General features: G+C 41.8%; 2 protein-coding genes across 2 annotated transcripts; one reads left to right on the forward strand and one right to left on the reverse strand.

Annotated features, from left to right (window-relative positions):
• Window positions 1-483: 483 nt before the first annotated feature.
• LOC105685719 (dynein axonemal heavy chain 6) lies at window positions 484-17,368 on the forward strand. Its single transcript, XM_048651378.1, has 61 exons — window positions 484-859; window positions 938-1,051; window positions 1,159-1,331; window positions 1,403-1,544; window positions 1,611-1,850; window positions 1,923-2,079; window positions 2,146-2,248; window positions 2,315-2,498; window positions 2,566-2,735; window positions 2,799-3,200; window positions 3,299-3,530; window positions 3,603-3,752; window positions 3,836-3,964; window positions 4,027-4,707; window positions 4,779-4,925; window positions 4,994-5,170; window positions 5,307-5,633; window positions 5,712-5,822; window positions 5,888-6,024; window positions 6,095-6,285; window positions 6,346-6,461; window positions 6,559-6,704; window positions 6,765-6,910; window positions 6,977-7,109; window positions 7,175-7,313; window positions 7,390-7,467; window positions 7,533-7,667; window positions 7,736-7,921; window positions 8,008-8,209; window positions 8,306-8,487; window positions 8,568-8,791; window positions 8,866-9,077; window positions 9,155-9,410; window positions 9,470-9,661; window positions 9,730-9,954; window positions 10,017-10,272; window positions 10,373-10,563; window positions 10,659-11,015; window positions 11,083-11,254; window positions 11,315-11,476; window positions 11,550-11,726; window positions 11,797-11,993; window positions 12,074-12,319; window positions 12,395-12,632; window positions 12,696-12,998; window positions 13,068-13,253; window positions 13,315-13,487; window positions 13,580-13,940; window positions 14,008-14,223; window positions 14,305-14,445; window positions 14,584-14,774; window positions 14,851-15,293; window positions 15,360-15,560; window positions 15,650-15,748; window positions 15,816-15,958; window positions 16,029-16,199; window positions 16,281-16,460; window positions 16,516-16,611; window positions 16,679-16,879; window positions 16,963-17,080; window positions 17,139-17,368. The coding sequence occupies exons 1-61, from the start codon at window positions 752-754 to the stop codon at window positions 17,366-17,368; spliced, it is 12,096 nt and encodes a 4,031-aa protein (XP_048507335.1). The 5' UTR covers window positions 484-751.
• Window positions 17,369-17,447: 79 nt separating this feature from the next.
• Window positions 17,448-18,821, reverse strand: LOC105685796 (nurim homolog). The gene is made up of 3 exons (XM_012400212.3): window positions 18,542-18,821; window positions 17,966-18,449; window positions 17,448-17,860 (listed from the first exon to the last, which is right to left on the reverse strand). Exons 1-3 carry the CDS (start codon window positions 18,672-18,674, stop codon window positions 17,737-17,739), a joined length of 741 nt encoding a protein of 246 aa, XP_012255635.2. The 5' UTR covers window positions 18,675-18,821; the 3' UTR covers window positions 17,448-17,736.
• Between the last annotated feature and the right edge of the window lie 8 nt (window positions 18,822-18,829).

An 18,829-nucleotide genomic window follows, 5' to 3' on the forward strand; every position in this document is an offset into this window, starting at 1 on the left:
TACTCGCGTCTCGTACGCGATGTTTGGTAAATTTTTCAAAATTGGCATACGATCAGCTGAGTTTACGGAGAAAGTTGCGATGAAAAACCGCATTATTCAATCATAATTCGTTACATGAAATTGAATATTGCTTGCTAACAAATGATGAACAGGATTTGAAATCGAAAATCGCTGGTCGACCAATCAACCCGTGTACGAATTAAAAGTGTACGGACGTCATCGGTACTCTCGATATTTTTTTTTTCAATGAAAAATTCATAACTCATCTGTTAAATCAATATCCCAGCAATCTATTACTCTGCGATATTCTTCCAATCCAGAACCAGAGTTTTAATTCAATCGCCATGAAGATTTCTCGCGATCTTTTGCCCCGTCTCTGAGTACTACGAGTAAATTGTTCTCCGTTTCATATAATTCGTTAATTAATTTTCGCACGCATCGCGCTTGATTTATTCGTGGTGAATATTTTTCAGGGACGTTAGATATCAAATCCTAGGAATCGCGAGGTTAACTTGTTCTATAAAAATGGGTGATACGAAGGATGGAAAGAAATGTAGTAAAGACGTGATAGAGGCGTCGTCGGTGTGGTCAAAAATCTCTTCGGATTCCGACTGCCCGTGTAATCTGGAGAACAGAGTGCTTTGCATTCAGAAGAATGTGGAACCCGATAACTTGATAAATCGAATAACTTGCAAACCACAAAAAAATTACAAAAGGTGAGTACGCGCCGTTAAAATTTATCTGTCGACGAATGATGGCCACTGAGATTTTCAGGGGGAGAGGAGAGATACCGTTCCACGTTCCTCATAAAAAATTATTGGAAAAAATCGTGCATAAGAAAGAAATACCGGAACCACTGGTGAGAATCGTCTGGAATTTTTTTCACCCATTTGACTCGCGAGGATTTAATTCTGCCGCGATCGCTTCTATATTCTAGACCGGATTTACCGATCACCAGGACGCGATTCGTCAAAAAGTTTGTCTTCCTTACATCCCTCTGCCTCACGTAGAGGAAAAATCCAGCCACAGAGGGTCTCTGACCTCCAAAACCGTTCGAAGTACGAGGCATTTATTTGAAAATCAGCGACTTCGTTACTATATTAGGTGATAAAACTGAGGAATGAAATCCTTTCAGTCGTCGTAAGACCGGCAGGCAAGGTTCTGGAAGATTCAGAAATCTTGGAAACGAAAACGGCCCAGACTCCACCCCTTGAGATAGTTGACCAGTTGAAGATAATCGAGGATCTTCGAAATGACCCTAAGATCGGATTTTTTTACATGGTATACGCCGTCGAGAGGTGTTCTCAATTTTTCACCCCCTACGCCATGAAGTGAGACTCAATTCTGACCATCGATAGGATTTCGAAAAATTTTCAAATTCTTATTCTTCATCATCCTCCAGAATTGTTCCTTACGATCAACTTCAGCGAACTTATATGACCATCAGTACGGACGGTGTGACCCAGTACAGCCCTGAAGAAATGTCTTTCACGCCCATCGAACTCTGGGAAAGAGAATATCGATTCTACTTGAAATTAATGAAGGTGAAATAAAAAAGAATCTCTGCCATCTTTTTACGCCTATTTTTATCCTATTAACATAATCGATAGATAAGGTCCTTCGTGACGTACCGTTTGTGGAAAGCCTTTTACGTGTGGAGGAAAACGCTGGCATGGTCAAAGTTTGTCAATGCTAGAAATTACATGGAAAAAAATCTGTTCATTTCCGATCCAATACTGAGCAAGGCCCTTCTGGAGGTGAAAGCGATGTGCGCTGTCTTTTTGGATTCTTCGTTCAACGATTTTTCGTTGAACGAAAAACAGCCGCTTTTCATGTACGCCGAAGCGCAGGTAGACATGATTTCACTTAAATTTCTCAGCAGTCGATCGTCGAATAAATTTTTTGATTACGACTCATTTAAGTTAGCGAAATTGGAATCCATCAGAAAAAAACTAGACGAGTTTAGGAAACTCGCCGTCGATATCGTGAACAACGCTTGTCTCGGTGCTCTTTTGGAACAGGGTTACACTCCGGATGACTCGAACATCACCATAGAGCAAACCGCTTACGGAAAATTAGGTAAAGTTCATTCGCGATTTATGTTATCATTGAAAATAACATCCGTGTATTCCGTTGTCGACGAAGGTCAGTTCAGCGGAGCTAAATTTAAGATGCCAAAGGACGGAGTTCTGAAAATGAGTTTCATAGAACAGGCGTCGAAAAGAAAAAAGTGCTACCGACTTTCGTGGTGAGTTGAAATTCTGATGGTCACAAAATTGCGTCTCTTCTTTCGTCACTTCGTATTTATCTTTAGTTTTATACACCTCATCGACTACATGCAGACGAACATGATGCACGTATTGCTGAACAATACGTACAAGGAATTGCTGAAAATTTTGCGGAAGCACACGGAATTCTTACCATCCAAAGAGTTGCTGGAAGCAACGGATATCGGCGTTACTATAGACGTCCCACGTACACCAGGAATTTACCCCCAGGTCATTATGAATCCTGGTTAAAACCATTGAAAAGTATTCAGCTAATTTCGTTGATTTTTCGTTTCAGCATCCATTTTTTGTTACGAATTTAATAATCGCGGAAGATACGGGATTAGTAATGGATCCCTCCGAGGAGATATTGTTTTACGTATTTCAAACAATCTGTGACTTGTGGGAGGAAAATTTAAACGCCATAAAACCTTTGCTATCCGATCAATATTTCAGCAGTTTTACCAGGTGAGAATTCCATGGATGAAAATTGGATCACGGATTAAAAATATCTGATTAACGAACCTCCAGGCCACTGATCAACCATAAAATCGAAGATAAACTCTGCGGAAACCCTCCCGAAATTTTGACAGTTTTGAAGCAAGATGCGGAAATGGATATGTTAAAAAACGAATTGCGTAGTGTTTTGAATGAAAATATCGATGCTGTGAAATTGTATTGGAATCGCTTGATACCGATAGAAGTATTCTACAAAGAAGACATGGCCTCCGACGATCAGATAATCCGACGGGAAACTGTTTGCGAAAAATTTCGAAAATTGTACATTCGTTACTCGAGCGAAATCGAGACGATAAATGAGGTCGCCGATCATGAGGATTTGGGAATTTTTTTAATCATATTGGACAGGTTCAAGGATATCGCTCTTGTCGCACCTAATAAAAAATTGAGAGTCCTGGAATCGGTACTGCCCTCGTTAGTACACATTTGTTGTTGGGAATTTTTATTTTTTCACACTTTCGATTATCACGGAACTCCGATGGTTGCAATGAACTTTTCTTTCCTCTTTGTAGAATCGGAAAGTCAAAGGTAGACACGGTTTTAACGGCGGCGATCGACGCCATAAATTATCTCGAAATCGATCCGGTATCAACCGAGGATTTCGTTGCGTACATTAAATTTCTCGACAAAGCGCAACATAAAATTGACAGTATGGAAACCCAGCTGGAATACGCGAAAGAAATCTACGACATAATGGAGGAATATCAGATTCCTGTGCCACCGGAAGAAGTTGCCAATTATTTGGTAAGAGTTATCACACAAACCCCAATTGTGAAAATCTGAATTATGTGCATTCAATTAATTATTTAATTTCAGGGTATAAATGTCCAATTTACGAGTCTACGTTTGGCGGTAGAAAAACGAGTCGTCTCGAGGGACAATCTTATAGCAAGCTTCAATTCGCAGCTTCAATTGGATATCGACGAATTAATTGACAAGATTTCAGACATCAATGACGAAGTTGTTGTGAGTTTACTTTCCCAGTCTTACTGTCCTAGGCAATATCAAAAAACGCCCTTCTCCAACGACATTTAAAAAATCTTCCTCAGCAAAGTTGGCTACTGAGTTCGGAGAGCAACATTGCCCACTGTTTTTCTACCTTGAAAAACCTGAACGCGAGGATGACCGAGTGCGCGAGTACGGCGAACGAGTACAGAAATTACCAGAAGGCGTTCAAGGTACACGCGGAGTAGAACGGCGAACGAATATTATTTTACAATTCAGTGAATTTACGTGGCAGGTTGAGGTGACGAGATTCGATATACTCGAGCAAGTAACGAACGAAGTCAGACTCCGTACGCTCTTGTGGGAAACGGTCGACGGTTGGGCCTCCGCCGTCGAAGAATGGTACTCGGTGTTATTCGAATCCCTAAATGTGGAGGAGATGACGACGTTCACATCTCGTAACGTCAAAAATATTGTAATGTTGGAGAAAGGTTTACCGGCCAACGACATTGTCCCGAAATTGAAGAACGACGTGGAGACCATAAGAGACAAACTACCCATCATCGGATACCTGAGAAATCCAAATCTAAAAAGTCGTCACTGGCAAAAAATTGAAAGTCTGCTGAACTACAAATTTACAGCGGACGAACCGGTCACACTCGGCCTCTTGGAGAATCTCAACGTATTCTCTTATCCTGCTCAATTGATGGAAATAGCGGCAGCGGCTAGTTCAGAATTTGGATTAGAGTTACTGTTGAAAAAAGTTGAGGACTCTTGGAAGACCTTGGAATTCACTGTCATACCGCACAAAGAATCCAAAGACGTATTCATCTTGGGGACTCTCGAGGACGTTCAAGCCGTCCTGGAGGAAAGCAACATCAATGTGCAAACCATCGCAGCTTCTCGTCACGTTGGTCCGATTAAATCCAGAATAGACGATTGGGTTCGACAGCTCGATCTCTTTTGGAAGACATTGGTAGTGTTAAGATAATCAATTCGAAACTATCCATCGGTACGGACTTGACGATCACGAAATTTAAATTTCAGGACGCTTGGCAGTATTGCCAGCAGCAATGGCTGTACTTGGAGTCAATATTTTCAGCTCCTGATATCCAAAGACAGCTTCCGGTCGAATCGAAACTCTTCATAGTCGTCGATAAGTCATGGAAAGAAATAATGCGGAAGACAGTCAAGGTATTAGAAGGAGCCTACTCTCTTAATTATTTGCTCAGCCGAAAATTTCTCGATCATTTTTACCGCAGATGCCACTGGCACTGGAAGCTTGTTGCCAGCCCGGACTGTACGAGAAGTTCATCGAGAACAACAAAAATTTGGATCAAATCCTCAAGTGTCTCGAAGCGTATCTGGAAACTAAGCGCATTGCTTTTCCGAGATTCTTTTTCTTGTCGAATGACGAACTCCTTGAGATTTTGGCCCAGGTATGAGTCAATCAATCATCGCGTCGATCGATCGTCCATTTCAATCAATCCAAAACTCGATATGATCGATGAAATAAAACGTAACACGTAGAAACCTCAATAATCACGTTAAACGAACCTTCATGAAATCACACAGACCAGAAATCCCCACGCTGTGCAGAGACACTTACAGAAATGTTTCGACGCGATTCATCGTTTGGAATTTGCCACGGCGCAGACAGACGACAGTACAGAAGCTGCCCCGGATGCTGTTGTACTGACGACAGACATCAGTGCGATGTTATCTCCAGAGGGAGAAAGAGTTCAGCTAGGTAAAGGGTTGAAGGCCAGGGGCAACGTGGAAGACTGGCTGGGGAAGGTTGAGGCATCGATGTTCTCATCCCTAAAAAGAAGAATGAAGTCCGCGATAAGCGACCTCCGAAACAGGGGAAGAGAAATGTTCCTAGTCGCGCACCCCTCGCAGGTTTTTTCAATTGATCCGCAGGATTTCATACACCTACGTGAATTTATTTATCTTGATAGCGCGAACTCTGCATTCCAGATAGTTTTGACCGTCTCGCAGATATTCTGGGCCAGAAACGTCCATATTATACTAGATGATAAAGTCAACGTACAAAATGCGATGCGATCGTTTGAGCAAAAATGTTACACGGTGAGAATTTCCAACGAATTTCGATTGCTGGATTTCACGTGCGATATCTCAATGATTCTTGTTAGGATTTGAATCAACTGGCCGCGATGGTGAGAGGAGAGCTCACGAGGCTCGTGCGCGAAGTTATAATCAATTTGATAACCGTTGACGTTCACGCGAGAGACACGATTACCATTCTTGTTGAGAACAAGGTGAGTTCGAGGTGAGTATCGATTGATCACCGATGACCACGAGAGTGGAATTTGAACGAGAGAATTTTTTATCGCGATCAGCACGAATTTCGAGTGGATGAAAGCGCTTCGTTATTACTGGGACGAAGAAATCGACAATTGCTTGGCTCGAATGAGCAGCGCTGAATATCTTTACGGGTACGAATATCTCGGGGCGCAGAGGAGGCTGGTGATAACTCCCCTGACCGACAAATGCTATCTTTGCCTTATGGGGGCCCTTCAACTCGATTTAGGTGACTTGAGTTTTTTGTTTTCCCCCGAATCACGGTAGCCCAATAATCGAATTTCGCCAGGTGGAGCTCCCGCTGGACCTGCTGGCACAGGAAAAACCGAGACGACCAAAGACCTGGCTAAAGCTCTGGCGATACAATGCGTCGTTTTCAATTGTTCCGAAGGACTCGATTACAGGGTATATTCCATTTTCGTCTACCGATTAAAACACAACAGTGTCTGATACAGTCGTCGAAGAAACTGGAGCGAGTGACCGATCTTTTCACCCCCGACAGATGATGGGTAGATTTTTTTCCGGCCTCGCCACATCCGGCGCGTGGTGTTGCTTCGACGAGTTCAATCGTATAGATATCGAGGTGCTATCTGTGATCGCCCAGCAATTGATTACCATAAGAAATGCAAAAGTGTCCAGAGCCAAAGAGTGAGTTTACCGCAAAAGTTTGATCGCAACGAAACCCAACGCAGGCTCGTTCATACGCAGGTTCGTCTTCGAAGGGAGAAAAATAAAGCTGGTGATGTCCTGCGCCGCTTTCATAACGATGAATCCGGGTTACGCGGGTCGTACGGAATTGCCGGACAATCTCAAGTCCCTGTTCCGTCCGATATCCATGATGGTTCCGGACTACAGTAAAATAAAACCGTACCTCTAGCATTAAGATTCGGATAATAATGCGTTCGTGATTCGTTGCGCAGAGCTCATCGCCGAGGTGACCCTCTACTCCGAAGGATTCGAATCTTCGAAATCCCTCTCCAAGAAAATGACCTTAATGTATACGTTGTGCAGTGAACAACTCTCGCAGCAGGATCATTACGATTTTGGGATGAGGTTGAGCCGTACTTACCGGTACTTCGTGTCACGTGTCATTGAATGTGGTCACTCTGTTTGTGCAGAGCGGTTAAAAGTGTCCTGGTGATGGCCGGGAGTCTGAAGCGAGAGAATCCCGACAAACAAGAGGATGTGGTTCTGATCAGAGCTCTCCGAGACAGCAATATTCCGAAATTCTTAGCGGACGACACGGAGCTATTTCAGGTGCAGTTTGAGACCTTGCGCCTCGATTTCGCGTCGAATTTCACAATCGATTCGATGAATTATTATTTTACAACAGGGAATACTCGGCGATCTCTTCCCGGGGGTGATAATTCCGGAAGAGGACTACGGCGTGTTCCAGAAAACGACCGTTAAAGTACTGCACTACGATGCCGGGATAATTGACAATTTTTTAAAAATTCAACTCGATCATTTTCAAAGGTGATGCGAGAAGCGCAGCTCCAGCCGGAGCTCTGTTCTATAAAAAAAGTCATCCAGTTGCACGAAACTATGATAGTCAGGCACGGAGTCATGCTCGTAGGACCGACGGGAGGCGGAAAGACTACCGTCTTGAAAGTAATCCACGTTCGAGGTTTTCAGAGAATAAATTTTCAGCCGACGGATGTTCCGATGATATTTTTCAGACCTTGTGCGACACGTTGACGCGTCTTCACCGCGAGGGAATCGCCGGGCAATATTTTCAGCCTGTCCACATGTACGTCCTGAATCCAAAATCCGTAACGATCGGAGAATTGTACGGGGAGATAAATCCTCTGTCCAACGAATGGCACGATGGTTTGCTCGGGATCATCGTGCGCAATGCTTGTTCCGTCAGTACCTTGATGAGATGAATGAACGAATTTGGTTGTGATCCGATGGAATAAAGTTGAATATGAATTCATGAATCCGTCGACAGGCTTCGACGGAGGACCATCAATGGGTGGTTTGCGACGGACCGGTAGACGCTGTGTGGATAGAAAACATGAACACTGTTTTAGACGATAATAAAATGCTGTGTCTCGCCAATTCCGAGAGAATAAAATTCACGCCTTACGTTCACATGGTCTTCGAAGTTATGGACTTGGCTCAAGCCTCCCCAGCAACAGTTAGTCGATGCGGTAAACATTGTTGAAATGATTCGTCCCAATCGATACCGTCTCAATATCCACAATTTTTTTTTTTTTTTTTTCTCTTTTTATTCAATACACGTACAGGCATGGTGTACCTCGATCCCACCGAGCTCCAATGGCTTCCCTACGTTAAAACTTGGGCCTCTAAACTCCCTTGGAAATTGGTGAACGACGACGTGAAAGAGCAGATCATCGATCTGTTCGAAAGATACATGGACAACGGTTTGACGTTTTTCAAAAAAAATTGCGACCATGCGATTAATCAGGTTGAAGATTTTTTTTATACGAATGAATTGAATATAACGTGCGTGTAGACTGTGCTGATTAAGGCGAAGAAATTTTACAGGTCGATATAAGCAAGGCCAACATGCTATGTGCTCTGATGGAAAGCATTCTAAACGAACCTGGAGCGATCGATAGATCGGTAGAAAAATCAAGGGCAAAAACTTTTCTGACGCAAGCGTTCATTTTCGCTTTTATCTGGTCGGTTGGAGGAAACCTGATCGATAGTTCTAGAGAAATATTTGAAACATTCGTCAAAGAATTGTTCGACGAAAATTCAGATGCGCGGTGATTGCACAATGCACGCAACTAAGATTAAAAATTATAACCGATATTTGAGTAAAATTTTTGAATAATCCTAGATTACCATCGAGTGGAGATCTATGGAGCCTTTACCTGAACGTACAAGGTCGTCGTATGGATTTATGGCTGAAATTACTGCCGACATTCAACTATAATCCGGAACAACCGTTTTTCGAAATTTTGGTACCAACTGTAGACACTGTTCGGTTTTCTTACATTATGCAGAAATTGGTAGAGGTGAACAAAGCGGTTTTGTTCACCGGAGGAACCGGTTTGTTCGATAACATTGTATTCCGTCATTGCCATGTCCCTAAATACCGCAAGTTGTGGAATAATATGATTTCACAGGAGTGGGAAAATCGGTGATAGCGAAACTGGTGCTCAACAATTTACAAAAAACCGAAGCATGGGTTCCTGTGATATTGAACTTCTCAGCCCAAACGAGCAGTGGTCGTACCCAAGAAATCCTCGAGTTGAAACTGGAAAAGAAGAAGAAAGCTCTGATCGGAGCTCCGGTTGGGAAACGTGTATGTGTCTTCATCGACGATGTCAATATGCCCAAATTAGACACCTACGGATCTCAACCGCCGATCGAACTCCTACGGTAAAAATACATCAGAATCATCTTCGTGGAAAAAATTGTGCAACTTTCTTACAACACAGACAATTTCTGGACTTCGGTGGCCTCTACGATAGAGATAGATTGTTTTGGAAGGTAATTGAAGACGTTGTATTATCCTGCGCTTGTGCCCCGCCCGGCGGAGGTAGAAATGTCCTCACTCCGAGGTTCGTGAGACATTTTGGAATGCTGGTTATCCCGGCGCCGACGGAAGGCTCTTTGAAAGCGATATTCAGGTAGCATTATACCTGAAAAAGTACAATTCTTAGAAACTAGATCTCACTCGAAGGCTGAATAATTTCAGAGCCATAATGCGTGGATTTTTGAAGGACTTTGTCGCCCCGGTCGTTGACGTAGGTGACAAAATTGTAGGAGCTACGGTAGAAATTTACGACAGAATAGCGATAGACTTACTCCCGACTCCCGAAAAAAGTCATTACGTGTTCAATCTACGCGACTTATCGAAATGCTTTCAAGGGATGCTCCAAGCTGATCCTTCCGACGTAAGGGAATCCAAACAAATCCTCAGGTATGAAAATGCGTATACCATCGACCTGTACCTCTACTTCTAATAAACCGTCTGATCGCCAGACTCTTTTACCACGAATGCCTGCGAGTTTTTCACGATCGTTTGATCAACGTGGAAGATAAGTCCTACTTCTATCGACTCCTCACCGAGATGTGTAAGCGCACATTCGGAAACGAGGTGGTACCGTTACCAAATGACGAGGTCATCGAACACCCGCCAATTTTACTCTTCGGAGATTTCATGGTTCTCGGTGCCGCCAAGGAAAACAGGATTTATCAGGAAATCAATGACGTCGCAAAACTGAAAGGGGTTCTCCAGGTAATGAAATACGGTGGAAGGATCGTAAGGATGTTTCAAAGGATGCTCTGGGCAATCCGCTAATTTTTTTTGAATTGTAAATAGGACGGTACTTTTTCAGGACTACTTGGACGATTATTGTTTATCAACGGTGAAAGAAATGAACATTATTTTCTTCATGGACGCTGTCGAACATTTATGCAGATTGGCTAGAATACTCCGTTCCGAAAGAGGAAACGGTTTGTTAGTCGGTGTAGGGGGTATGGGAAAACAGAGCTTGACAAAACTAGCTTCTCACGTCAACGGTTATCCGTTAGTATATTCTACTTTCCGATATCCCGAAAATTCGACGTAATTCGCTATTCCAGCGATTCCTATATCCTTCTAAATTTACCGTCGTCCCTCAGATGCCAGCAGATAGAAGTCTGTCGCGGTTACGACGTAAACTCTTGGCACGATGATTTGCGACGTTTTTATTTCGCCCCCGGTTCCGCGGCAACGGATGTAACGTTTCTTTTCACCGACACGCAAATCGTGGTCGAAGAATTTTTGGAAGACATAAATAACACGTTGAATTCAGGAGAGGTTCCGAATCTCTTCGAAACGGACGAGTTGGAAAAAGCAATAATCGCTACGAGGCCAGCAGCAAAATTGGCGGGCATTCCAGAAACGGCCAGGGACGATATATACCGATATTTTATTGGAAGAGTAAGAAATCACTTGCACCTAATGTTGTGCATGAGTCCCGTCGGAGACGCTTTCAGGTACCTAGGTGAAAAAAAAAAAAATGGAACACCCGTTTTTTCTACGCTGAATAATTTAATTTCCCAGACGTCGGTGTCGGATGTTCCCATCGTTGGTCAATTGTTGCACCATAGATTGGTACACGAAATGGCCAGACGAAGCCCTTTTGTCCGTTGCCGAAAATACACTAGGTTCTATCGTCGGAAACGACTCCCCGATGATCCCAGCGTTGTCTTCCATTTGCGTTTTAATGCACGAGGTAACGAGTGTGTGCTTTTTTTTTTTTCGTTCCGAACATCGTGGCTTTCAATTTTTACAGAGTGTCGAGGAAATGACCGTCCGATTTTTCAACGAAGTACGACGTAGGTATTACACGACACCCAGTAGTTACTTGGAGCTCCTAAAATTATACGCTTCTACGTTGGAGGCTAAAAAGAAGAAGACGCTAATGACGAAAGATAAGATCTCGAACGGACTTCGCGTGAGAATTTCAAATCTGTTGAGATCCGGTAGAGTGTAATTTTTGAACGGAGCGATTCAAATATGTCTTGCAGAAACTATTCGAAACCAATGAAACAGTGGCTGATATGAAAGCCCAACTCCTAGTCTTGGCGCCAAAGCTAAAAGTCAGCTCCGAAGAGGTGTCCAAACTACTCGTTATCGTTCAGAGACAACAAGTGGAAGCTGACAAAGCGAGAACCATCGTGGCTGCGGATGAAGCGACTGCAAAAGTATCCTCATACTGCACGACGAGTAAAAAATTCATAGGCCATGGAATATTATCGACTTAAAAATGTCCAGGTAAAAGCAGAGGCGACGGCTCTTTTGGAAGCGGATGCGAAAAAAGATTTGGACGCAGCGATGCCAGCTTTAGAAGAGGCGAAACGAGCCCTCGAATCTCTGAACAAAAACGATATAAATGAGATCAAAGTATTCAATAAACCACCCCATTTGGTCAGATTCGTAATGGAGGCGGTCGATCTACTGTTGGGAGAAAAGTGAGAAACCATTCAAAAGTCATCGGAAATGATTGGCGATTGCGATGAGACCATACATTTTTTTCTTTCATGTTCAACAGACTCGATTGGGCATCGGCTAAAATAGTTCTAGCGGATGTTCACTTTCTAGATAGATTGTTACAGTATCCAAAAGACGATATAAGCGACAAGTTACTGAAAAAATTACAGGAATACGTAAACCACCCGGAATTTTTGCCAGAAATTGTAGCGAAGCAAAGCAAAGTTTGTAAATCAATTTGCATTTGGGTCAGAGCGATACATGGCTACGCTAAACTCTACAGAATCGTTGAACCCAAAAGAATCAAGTAATCAGTTTTAGACCGACCTTTTATTTTCTAAAATTAAATTCTTCACCTCACAACACGCCATCTCATCTACAGACTGGTGCAAGCCCAAAATGAACTTTGGGTCATCGAAGGCGTTCTGCAGCAAAAGCAGAAGCAACTGGCAGAAGTTGAAAAGAAAATCGCAAAACTCCAAGCGCAGTTCGACGGAGCTGTTAATAATTTGGCTCAACTGGAATATAATATGCAACTTGCTGAAGCTCGACTGAACAGATCGGGACGATTGACTTCAGCTCTTTCCGACGAACAAGTCCGGTGGGAAGAATTAATGAAAGTGAGACCAGTAATTATCGCGTGATGTGCGATGAAAATTCTGACATTATCTTCTGCGTCACAGGACTTCGATAGGCAGATCCAAAACTTAACTGGTGATATTTTAATCGCGGCTGGTGCGCTGGCGTATCTCGGAGCTTTTACAAGCGATTACAGAGAAGAGTTATTGAACAGTTGGATCAAAAGCTGCACCGAGTTGGAAGTTCCGATCACTCCCGGTTTCAATTTGATCAACGTTTTAGCTGATCCCTACGAAATTCGTTGCTGGAATGGATTTGGTTTGCCGAGAGATCAAGTTAGCACGGAAAACGCGATTTTGGTAACGCAAGCCGGTCGATGGCCTCTCATGATAGACCCGCAGGAACAGGTAGAGAATAAAAGGGAAAATATGTTATCGATCAGGTACTGAAATGGATAAGAAAATTTCATTTCTCAGGCGAACCGGTGGATCCGTAACATGGAGCGTGAGAATAATTTAAAGATCTGTAAAATGACAGATTCAAACTTCATGCGAATCATGGAGGCCTGCATCAGAATCGGAGCTCCTATGCTACTCCAGGAAATTGGAGAAACTTTGGATCCAAGTCTCGAACCCGTTCTTTTGAAACAAGTTTTCATAATGGTACATAAATTCTAGAAAATTCCAATTTACAATTTATTCTACGTCAATCCTTCGATATCAGGGCGGACGATTGTTGATCCGTATCGGTGACTCAGAAGTGGAATACGATTCGAATTTCAAACTATACATCACAACTAAAATGGCTAATCCTCATTACTTGCCGGAAATTTGTATAAAAGTTACCATCGTCAATTTTACCGTAACTCCTTCGGGACTTGAGGATCAGTTATTGGCGTGAGTATTGCGATACTTGCAGAATTATTTGTTTGTATTCTCAGTCTCAGAGAGCTGGTAAATTTAACCGTGCATCGAAAAATATTTTTCAGAGACGTCGTGCGGCTGGAGAGACCAGATCTCGAAAAAATGCGCAACGAATTAATAGCAAAAATTAACGCTGACAAGGGACAACTGTCGTTGATAGAGGACAAGATTTTATCGCTTCTTTTTAGCTCGGGAGACAATATTTTGGACAACGAAGAACTCATCGAAACGCTGAACGACAGCAAAGAAACTTCAGCGATTATAGCAACTCGTTTGGTAGAAACAGAAGCCACGGAAGAGAAAATTACAATTGCCAGAGAAAAGTACAGATCGGTCGCCACGAGAGGATCGGTCTTGTATTTCGTCGTCGCTAATCTCGCGGAAATTGATCCGATGTACCAATTTTCGTTGAAATATTTTAACCAGGTGAGTTGTACTCGGATGGACAAGATTATTTTGCTATGGCAATGATATCGAACGAATTGGGTTCAAGGTGTTCAACATTGTTATCGAAACAAGTAGAAAAAGTTCCGATTTAAAAGAACGTCTCTTGATCCTGTACAACGAAATAACTACGGCGATTTACACAAATGTTTCGAGGGGACTTTTCGAAAAGCACAAGTTGGTATTCAGCTTCATGTTGAATGTCGCGATCTATTTAAATTCTGGAATCATAAGCCCTGCCGAATGGAATTTCCTGCTGCATGGAGTCGGTCAATTCAAAGCGGTATAGACTCTGACGTGATCGAAGAATCGAAACCCTTCTTTATTACGATTTTGTAACCCTTAGCCTATGAAACCCGATTACCCGACTTTGACTGAACAAACTTGGAACGGGGTTATTTACCTGACTGAAAACTTTGAAACATTCAAAAAACTTGCCGAAGACGCCTTGAATAAAATAAATATATCAATCGGCACAAATGAACAGGTGAATAAAATAAAATGAGGGAGACCAGAATTCTTATCTCTGTTCTCAAAAAAGTAATTCTCAGATCGAATTAGACCTGAGAGTTTCAAAATACAGATTTAATTAACGAAAAAAAAAATAATAAATTCGGGTTGACAGGAAATAAATATAATTCCAACGAATAATACAAATTCAACGTATAATTGGAATGCAAACTTAACTGACATGGAAAAACTGATGCTACTGAAAGCGATGAAAGAAGAAAAACTTATTTTCGGTATAACGGCCTACGTCCAGAAAAACCTTGGCCAACAGTTTATCGAATCACCAATGATATCTCTTCAACTTCTGTGAGCACTCGTTATCATCTAGATTATTTCAATAAGTGTGATATCTAATATGATTATTTTTTATTTTGCGTCGCAGCTTCCCAGACACATCGAAGACAACTCCTCTCGTTTTCGTATTGAGTACAGGATCCGACCCCTTTGGTGCATTTCAAAAATTCGCCGGTGAAATGGGATTTGTTGATAGAATACAATCGATATCCCTTGGCCAAGGACAAGGTCCAGTCGCCGAATCCCTTTTGAAAAAAGGAACGAAAGACGGCGACTGGGTATTTCTGCAGAACTGTCATTTGGCAACCTCGTGGATGCTTACTATGGAAAAATTAGTGATCGACATTTCGGAGGCTCCTGAAGAAGTCCATCAGGATTTTAGACTGTTTTTAAGTTCTATGCCCAGTATTTCATTCCCAATTTCTATCCTTCAGAACTCTGTTAAAGTGACCAACGAACCACCAAAAGGGTTGAAAGCCAACATCAAAAGATCCCTCTTTGAGCTGGACGAAGACTTTTTTGAAAATCACGGTAATTTATCGTGATGTAAGATATGAGTACATCGAATAGTACAGATCGTGTTATCTCTAATTGCAGCATTGGGAATAGCCTGGCGGAAAATGGTATTCGGGATTTGTTTTTTCCACGCAATTATTCAGGAGAGAAAGAAATTCGGTCCTCTTGGGTGGAACATTTTGTACGAATTTAATACCAACGATCGAGAGTGTTGCTTATTGAATCTACAAATGTTTTGTACAAGCGGAGTTATCCCTTGGGATGCATTGATATATATCACAGGTATAAGATGTATATTTCAGCGGGTCTGTTAACTCTAAGTTAGGAGGTAGGGTACGAATCCTGCTAATTTTGGAATTAACTTTCCACAGGTGAAATAACGTATGGAGGAAGAATCACCGATAATTGGGATTTACGTTGCCTGAAAACTATACTTGAAGGATTTTTTTCCCCCGAAACTTTGAACGCTGGTAAGTTCGATTTAACGATTTTCGATTTCAATAAACGTCAGCGGAATCTAGCGAATTATATTTTCAGACTACACTTACTCGTTGTCGGGAACATACTACTGCCCTGTATTCAAAAAACTACAAGAATACCGAGACTTTGTTGAGAATTTTCCGATAATTGAAGAACCAGAAATTTATGGCATGCACGAGAACGCTAATATCGCGTATCAGGTATACCTCATTTTGTGATTGAGGAGTCCGTTAATTTCTCGAATTCGAAAATTTATTGTTTGGATTTTAGCTGAAAGAAACAAAGACTGTAATTAACACCTTAATGGAGGTGCAACCGAGAGTCGCTGCGACTGGGGAAGGCGTATCGAGTTCAGAAATTGCGTTTCAACTAGCTGATAATATCATGGAACGGATCATCTTATCGATTGATCCTTACGAATGTAATCCCAATCACCTGAAAGTAAATTTTCCATCGATCCACCCCTAATTTTTTGTCCTTGTGTTTCCTGAAAATAATTTTCAAAAAATTTCATATCCTCAGAAAGACTCAGCCGGTCGAATCCCTTCGCTCACAACAGTTCTACTGCACGAAGTTGATAGGTTCAATAAACTTTTAGCGAAAATTCATTCATCTATGGATAATCTTCAACGAGCGATAAGGGGATTTGTCGTGATGTCTGATGAACTGGAAAAAGTTTTCAGAGCACTAATTCACAATCAGGTACAAAGAAGACGAACGTATTATCATCGCAGATGGTACTAATTGATTATCGTAGGTCCCGCAAATGTGGCACAACGTGAACGTTTACCCTTCATTGAAAAGTTTGGGAAGTTGGATCAGAGATCTGGAGCTGCGAATTGACTTCATTTCCGTAGGTGTTGATCGATAATCATCAGAATTTCAGATGGAATAATTATGCAACATGTAATTAATTATAGACCTGGTTGCTCTACGAAATGCCAATTTCTTTCTGGATTTCGGGTATGTCATTTCCACAAGGCTTCATTACTGGAATGCTGCAAACTTATGCTAGGAAGCATAACACCCCAATTGATCATCTGAAGCTCGATTTTACGCCAACTAAAGTTGTGCTGGCTCAAGATTCCATAGAAACAGCTCATCGTGAAGCTCATAAAGAGGTAGGATTCCGTTTGTTCATATCTATTCCACGATAAATTTTACGCAATGCTTTAAAATGACATGTTGTATCATGTTCCGCAAGGTGCCCGGTGCATACGGAAATCTTAGCGTTCCACAAGATGGAGTTTTAATCCATGGGCTGTTCCTGGATGCTGGTAAATGGGATTTTCAATTCATGGTTCTTGTTGATGCGAACAAGGGTGAGTATTTTTAAATTATAAAAGTGTTCGCATATCACATCCCGGAAATGTGCTTTAGGTGAAATGAATCCATCTCTGCCGGTCTTACACGTGCAACCAACAGCATCATTGCCGGAAGTAGATCCCAGATACGTTTGTCCTTTGTATAAAACAAGCGTAAGGGCTGGGGTTCTTTCTACAACCGGACATAGCACAAATTTTGTGGTAGCGATCCTACTAAGTTCGGCTCGCCAACAATCCTATTGGATTCTCAAAGGAACAGCGCTTTTGATTCAAATCACGGATTAGGCGAGGTTTTCGTTCAGTGATCAATCTAGCTAATATGAAACTTTGTTATATTCAATAACTCTTCTTGAAGACACTCGGATTCATGTATTAATATATATTTTATTACAAATTACAATGGAAAATATTATTGTACTTTACACACTGGCCAGAGACATGTAATATAAGTTAGTTATCAAACAAAATAATAGTTATTGATCAGTACTGCAAATGACCGCTGAATTCAGATTGAAACCCACATCGATGTCCTAGGGGGGTTTATCTAATTCTAGCTAACACGGAAACACCGAAAGATACACGTATAAACTTAAATAAGATACAAAGACAGGAGAACTGAAATACATACACATGAAAGATATGAATAAGTACACTTAGTAAAGCTCTCTACGTTTCATTTGTAGCGCCGATCTATGATAGGTACAATCCTTTTCGTCGATAGTCCACATCAAGATCATGTATGCAGTGAGCAAGCCAGCAAGCAATATCCGGTCAGCACTATAACATGGATTTAAAAAGATCAATAGAGTTCCAGGTACAACGCGGCCTGCAACCGTTGAACAATCATTCCTATTTGCAAAATGCAAATACAACATGGTTTACCTCATAAATGGATGAATCCACAGTATAAGAAGGAATCCTGTAAAACTAGGGTGCCTCATATGGGCGTAAAACCGTTTCAGCTCCTCACACTTTAAAGTCAATGGTTGTTGCCTACCAGATATTTTATAATAAACCTGTTTAAGACCTGCTAGCTCAGAAATATCCATCATGACACAACCACTGTATATCATGAGCCATCCAAAAAAGTGTATACTGGTAAATATCAGCCACAGTTTGGAGCTGTGGAAAGTATTGATGTTCCATGCCGTTGCCCATGGGACAGCTTGCCAATTACTTATTAGGAAATGTATCACAGCTGCAGTTGCAGCATTGTAAACACTGCGCTCTATATCTTGGACCTCAAGCCGTCGGTAAATATTTTTCACAGCCTCACAAGCCATTATAGAGTGCTGAAGTATGAATGCACCAAGTAAGCATGCATCAGTCAGCAATGTCCATATCGTGGTTACGACTAAGGATTCTCCTGAATAAAATGAAGGGAAATAGGGTCAATCGTTCAAGATCCGAACCTCTTAGGTGGAAATATCCTAAGCTGCATCGAAGGAATTTGATTACCTGCTGTGGTGCCAACCATGGATTTTTGATTTTCATTGTGATTTGATAAAAAATACGTGAAATGACATAATACGTAAAACGTGTAGATAAAACTGCCTGTACACACAGCGATATTACCCGCCTTTGCGATCATCTCGGTGAAGATATAGATCTAACTTAATCGGGTTGCGGTTACGAAATGATTGTCAAATACCACCGACAAATAAACAAATCAAGTAGCGCTACGGTGGATGAATTAACAACTAACAAGGGTGCTGTCGACGTCGAGTACCAGTATATGGTGGATAA

This window comes from Athalia rosae, chromosome 2 (genome assembly GCF_917208135.1).
Source record: "Athalia rosae chromosome 2, iyAthRosa1.1, whole genome shotgun sequence".
NCBI lineage: Eukaryota > Metazoa > Arthropoda > Insecta > Hymenoptera > Athaliidae > Athalia > Athalia rosae.

Coding starts and splice junctions, on each gene's coding strand:
- LOC105685719 (XM_048651378.1), top strand. CDS start 752: ATGATGGCCACTGAGATTTTCAGGGGGAGAGGAGAGATACCGTTCCAC. Junction 6,705..6,764: donor AAAGTGTCCAGAGCCAAAGA/GTGAGTTTACCG, acceptor GTTCATACGCAG/GTTCGTCTTCGAAGGGAGAA. Junction 13,488..13,579: donor CTTGAGGATCAGTTATTGGC/GTGAGTATTGCG, acceptor AATATTTTTCAG/AGACGTCGTGCGGCTGGAGA.
- LOC105685796 (XM_012400212.3), bottom strand. CDS start 18,674: ATGATCGCAAAGGCGGGTAATATCGCTGTGTGTACAGGCAGTTTTATC. Junction 18,450..18,541: donor CATGGTTGGCACCACAGCAG/GTAATCAAATTC, acceptor CATTTTATTCAG/GAGAATCCTTAGTCGTAACC. Junction 17,861..17,965: donor TGGATTCATCCATTTATGAG/GTAAACCATGTT, acceptor TCCATGTTATAG/TGCTGACCGGATATTGCTTG.